Source organism: Carcharodon carcharias, chromosome 27 (genome assembly GCF_017639515.1).
Source record: "Carcharodon carcharias isolate sCarCar2 chromosome 27, sCarCar2.pri, whole genome shotgun sequence".
NCBI classification, from domain to species: domain Eukaryota; kingdom Metazoa; phylum Chordata; class Chondrichthyes; order Lamniformes; family Lamnidae; genus Carcharodon; species Carcharodon carcharias.
Genome location: NC_054493.1, coordinates 4934747 through 4940543, shown reverse-complemented (window position 1 = coordinate 4940543; position 5797 = coordinate 4934747). Strand labels below are relative to the sequence as shown.

Sequence of the window (5797 nt, the reverse complement as noted above, 5' to 3'; positions counted from 1 at the left end):
CCAACCCTCCCACCGCCAACCCACCCACCGCCAACCCACCCACCGCCAACCCTCCCACCACCAACCCTCCCACCACCAACCCTCCCACCGCCAACCCTCCCACCGCCAACCCTCCCACCACAACCCTCCCACCGCCAACCCTCCCACCGCCAACCCTCCCACCGCCAACCCTCCCACCGCCAACCCTCCCACCACCAACCCTCCCACCGCCAACCCTCCCACCACCAACCCTCCCACCGCCAACCCTTCCACCGCCAACCCTCCCACCGCCGACCCTCCCACCACCAACCGCCAACCGCCAACCACCAACCACCGCCAACCCTCCCACCGCCAACCCTCCCACCGCCAACCCTCCCACCGCCAACCCTCCCACCACCAACCGCCAACCACCAACCACCAACCACCACCAACCCTCCCACCGCCAACCACCAACCACCGCCAACCCTCCCACCACCAACCACCAACCACCGCCAACCCTCCCAGCGCCAACCACCAACCCTCCCAGCGCCAACCCTCCCACCGCCAACCCTCCCACCGCCAAACCTCCCACCGCCAACCCTCCCACCACCAACCCTCCCACCGCCAACCGCCGCCAACCCTCCCACCGCCAACCCTCCCACCGCCAACCCTCCCACCGCCAACCCTCCCACCGCCAACCCTCCCACCGCCAACCCTCCCACCGCCAACCCACCCACCGCCAACCCTCCCACCGCCAACCCTCCCACCGCCAACCCTCCCACCACCAACCCTCCCACCACCAACCACCAACCACCGCCAACCCTCCCACCACCAACCCTCCCACCGCCAACCCTCCCACCACCAACCACCGCCAACCCTCCCACCGCCAACCCTCCCACCGCCAACCCTCCCACCACCAACCACCAACCGCCAACCACCAACCACCGCCAACCCTCCCACCACCAACCCTCCCACCACCAACCCTCCCACCGCCAACCCTCCCACCACCAACCCTCCCACCGCCAACCCTCCCACCGCCAACCCTCCCACCGCCAACCCTCCCACCGCCAACCCTCCCACCGCCAACCCTCCCACCGCCAACCCTCCCACCGCCAACCCTCCCACCGCCAACCCACCCACCGCCAACCCTCCCACCGCCAACCCTCCCACCACCAACCCTCCCACCGCCAACCACCAACCACCGCCAACCCTCCCACCACCAACCCTCCCACCGCCAACCCTCCCACCACCAACCACCGCCAACCCTCCCACCGCCAACCCTCCCACCGCCAACCCTCCCACCACCAACCACCAACCGCCAACCACCAACCACCGCCAACCCTCCCACCGCCAACCCTCCCACCGCCAACCCTCCCACCACCAACCACCAACCACCGCCAACCCTCCCACCGCCAACCCACCCACCGCCAACCCTCCCACCGCCAACACACCCACCGCCAACCCTCCCACCACCAACCACCAACCACCGCCAACCACCGAACCACCGCCAACCCTCCCACCGCCAACCACCAACCACCTCCAACCCTCCCACCGCCAACCACCAACCACCTCCAACCCTCCCACCGCCAACCAGCGAACCACCGCCAACCCTCCCACCGCCAACCACCAACCACCTCCAACCCTCCCACCGCCAACCACCAACCACCGCCAACCCTCCCACCGCCAACCACCAACCACCTCCAACCCTCCCACCGCCAACCACCGAACCACCGCCAACCCTCCCACCGCCAACCACCAACCCGCCAACCACCAACCCTCCCAGCGCCAACCCTCCCAGCGCCAACCCTCCCACCGCCAACCACCACCAACCCTCCCACCGCCAACCCTCCCACCACCAACCCTCCCACCGCCAACCACCGAGCCACCACCAACCCTTCCACCGCCAACCCTCCCACCGCCAACCACCAACCACCGAACCACCACCAAACCTCCCACTGCCAACCACCGAACCACCACCAACCCTCCCAACGTCAACCACCAACCACCGAACCACCACCAACCCTCCCACCACCAACCACCAACCCTCCCACCATCAACCACCAACCACTGAACCACCGCCAACCCTCCCACCGCCAACCCTCCCACCGCCAACCCTCCCACCGCCAACCCTCCCACCGCCAACCCTCCCACCGCCAACCCTCCCACCGCCAACCCTCCCACCGCCAACCCTCCCACCGCCAACCCTCCCACCGCCAACCCTCCCACCGCCAACCCTCCCACCGCCAACCCTCCCACCGCCAACCCTCCCACCGCCAACCCTCCCACCGCCAACCACCACCCCTCCCACCGCCAACCACCAACACACCCACCACCAACCACCAACCCGCCCACTGCCAACCACCAACCCTCCAACCGCCAACCACACACCGCCAAACACCAACCCTCCCACCGCCAAACACCAACCCTCCCACCGCCAACCACACACCCTCCCACTGCCAACCACACACCCCACCCACCGCCAACCACCAACCCTCCAACCGCCAACCACCAACCCTCCCACCGCCAACCACCACCCCACCCACCGCCAGCCACCAACCCTCCAACCGCTGAACCACCACCAACCCTCCCACCGCCAACCACCACCCCACCCACCGCCAGCCACCAACCCTCCAACCGCCGAACCACCACCAACTCTCCCACCGCCAACCACACACCCTCCCACCGCCAACCACCGAACCACCACCAACCCTCCCACCGCCAACCACCAACCCTCCCACCGCCAACCACCGAACCTCCACCAACCCTCCCACCGCCAACCACCAACCCTCCCACCGCCAACCACCGAACCACCACCAACCCTCCCACCGCCAACCACCAACCCTCCCACCGCCAACCGCCAACCCTCCCACCGCCAGCCGACAACCCTCCCACCGCCAACCCTATCTCTGTAACCTCCTCCAGCCCCTACACCCCTCCCTATCTCTGTAACCTCCTCCATCCCCCTACACCCCTCCCTATCTCTGTAACCTCCTCCAGCCCCTACACCCCTCCCTATCTCTGTAACCTCCTCCAGCCCACTACACCCCTCCCTATCTCTGTAACCTCCTCCAGCCCCCTACAACCCTCCCTAAATCTGTAACCTCCTCCAGCCCCTACACCCCTCCCTATCTCTGTAACCTCCTCCAGCCCACTACACCCCTCCCTATCTCTGTAACCTCCTCAAGTCCCATATGCCCCTCCATAACTCTGTAACCTCCTCCAGCCCCTACACCCCTCCCTATCTCTGTAACCTCCTCCAGCCCCTACACCCCTCCCTAAATCTGTAACCTCCTCCAGCCCCTACACCCCTCCCTATCTCTGTAACCTCCTCCAGCACCTACACCCCTCCCTATCTCTGTAACATTCTCCAGCCCCCTACACCCCTCCCTATCTCTGTAACCTCCTCCAGCACCCTAAACCCCTCCCTATCTCTGTAACCTCCTCCAGCCCCTACACCCCTCCCTATCTCTGTAACCTCCTCCAGCCCCTACACCCCTCCCTATCTCTGTAACCTCCTCCAGCCCCTACACCCCTCCCTAAATCTGTAACCTCCTCCAGCCCCTACACCCCTCCCTATCTCTGTAACATCCTCCAGCCCCTACACCACTCCCTATCTCTGTAACCTCCTCCAGCCCCTACACCCCTCCCTATCTCTGTAACCTCCTCCAGCCCCTACACCCCTCCCTATCTCTGTAACCTCCTCCAGCCCACTACACCCCTCCCTATCTCTGTAACCTCCTCCAACCCCCTACACCCCTCCCTATCTCTGTAACCTCCTCCAGTTCCCTACACCCCTCCCTATCTCTGTAACCTCCTCCAGTCCCCTACACCCCTCCCTACCTCTGTAACCTCCTCCAGCCCCTACACATCTCCCTATCTCTGTAACCTCCTCCAGCCCCTAAACCCCTCCCTACCTCTGTAACCTCCTCCAGCCCCTAAGCCCCTCCCTACCTCTGTAACCTCCTCCAGTCCCCTACACCCCTCCCTATCTCTGTAACCTCCTCCAGCCCCTACACCCCTCCCTACCTCTGTAACCTCCTCCAGCCCCTACACCCCTCCCTATCTCTGTAACCTCCTCCAGCCCCTACACCCCTCCCTATCTCTGTAACCTCCTCCAGCCCCCTAAACCCCTCACTACCTCTGTAACCTCCTCCAGTCCCTACAACCCTCCCTATCTCTGTAACCTCCTCCAGTCCCCTACACCCCTCCCTATCTCTGTAACCTCCTCCAGTCCCCTACAGCCCTCCCTATCTCTGTAACCTCCTCCAGCCCCCTAAACCCCTCCCTACTTCTGTAACCTCCTCCAGCCCCCTAAACCCCTCCCTACCTCTGTAACCTCCTCCAGTCCCCTACACCGCAGCCTAGCGTTGTGTGTTGGGGGGGTCGCTATGGGGCGGTGGCATTGTGAGCTTTACCATCTGGTGATGCCTTCTCCAGCGGGTCAGCTGAGAGCTCAATGTGCTGGTGGGGATTATTAACCTGCCCTCTTTCCCCTGCTCAGGCCTTGAAGATGGAGAGCAGCAACCAGGCAAAATGCACGTCTACCTCCAGAGGTACCGTCCGCACCACTTCCAGAAGCTTCTAGATGCGGGGGTTCTGCGGCCGGAGGGAGTGAAGCAGTGAAGCCTGTTTCTCAGCCCAACAAATGCCCCGTGTTCCAACAGCGCGGTTCGCTCGCTCTGGACATCGCATCTGATTGGTGCGCAACTCCCATGAAGACAGCCCATAAAGCTCTCACTCAGCACTGACCCTCCGACAGTGCGGCTCTCCCTCAGCACTGACCATCCGACAGTGCGGCACTCCCTCAGCACTGACCCTCCGACAGTGCAGCACTCCCTCAGCACTGACCCTCCGACAGTGCGGCTCTCCCTCAGCACTGACCCTCCGACAGTGCGGCTCTCCCTCAGCACTGACCATCCGACAGTGCGGCTCTCCCTCAGGACTCGGTGTACCGGGGTTCGTTCTCAGTGAGATTGTTGTGTGGCTTCTTTATCTGGTTTCTGAAGGAGGGAATGAAGAGCAATTTCTGATAGTTTGATCGACTGACCTCCCTTGTAAACATTTCAAAGCTCAATAAAGCAGTAGTTATACCCCTGTGTTCGAGTTTCACTGTGGCTGCCATTTTTCATGGAGCACTGGATCTGGCACTGGCTTATCGCCCTCTGGGACAAGCCTCACCAATCCAGCACTGGACAGAGGCACTCGATTGCGCCACTAGGACACTGGCACCAGATCTTTCCAGAGGACCACGGGCCCCAGTGCCCTCAAAACACCTGACCCCTCACTGGCACCCAGAGGGCTCGACGGAATCACTGGCAGTGGAACACTGGCGCCAGTGCATTCGGCTGGACCTCCGTCTCCAGTGTTTGGCACTGCAGCACCAAACTGGAACATTGGTGGGGGATGGCCCAGCTGCAGCACTGGCACTGGAGCACTCCACTGGCTTGCTGGTCCCTGGGCTCTTGATCTCGGCACTGGCACTGGAGCCCTCCACTGGTTTGCTGTCCCCAGAGCTCTTGATTTCAGCTCTGGCACTGGAGCCCTCCAGTGGCTCGCTGGCGCCAGGTCTCTTGATTTCAGCACTGGCACTGGAGCCCTCCACTGGCTCGCTGGCACCAGGTCTCTTGATTTCAGCACTGGCACTGGAGGGTGCCACTCGAATACGGCTCTGGAGTGCTGCACCTGACCTAGGTACCGCACGGTGTTCGGCTGGAAGGTGACACAGGAGTAATGTACTAGAATCTGACACCAGCGTTCCACTGGGACACTGGCACTTATCGGCTCTGCTGGGGTACGCGTGCACTGGAACTGATGAGCAGCTCCCTCTGTGTCCCTCTCT

General features: G+C 63.3%; 1 protein-coding gene across 1 annotated transcript in view; it reads left to right on the top strand.

The window, feature by feature from the left end:
• Positions 1-5048, top strand: part of thtpa (thiamine triphosphatase) — a 12009-nt gene extending 6961 nt beyond the window's left edge. The window contains exon 3 of the mRNA XM_041175913.1: positions 4460-5048. Within this exon, the coding sequence (XP_041031847.1) occupies positions 4460-4581 (122 nt within the window). The 3' untranslated portion in view covers positions 4582-5048. The remainder of the gene's footprint in view (positions 1-4459) is intronic.
• The last annotated feature ends 749 nt before the right edge of the window (positions 5049-5797 follow it).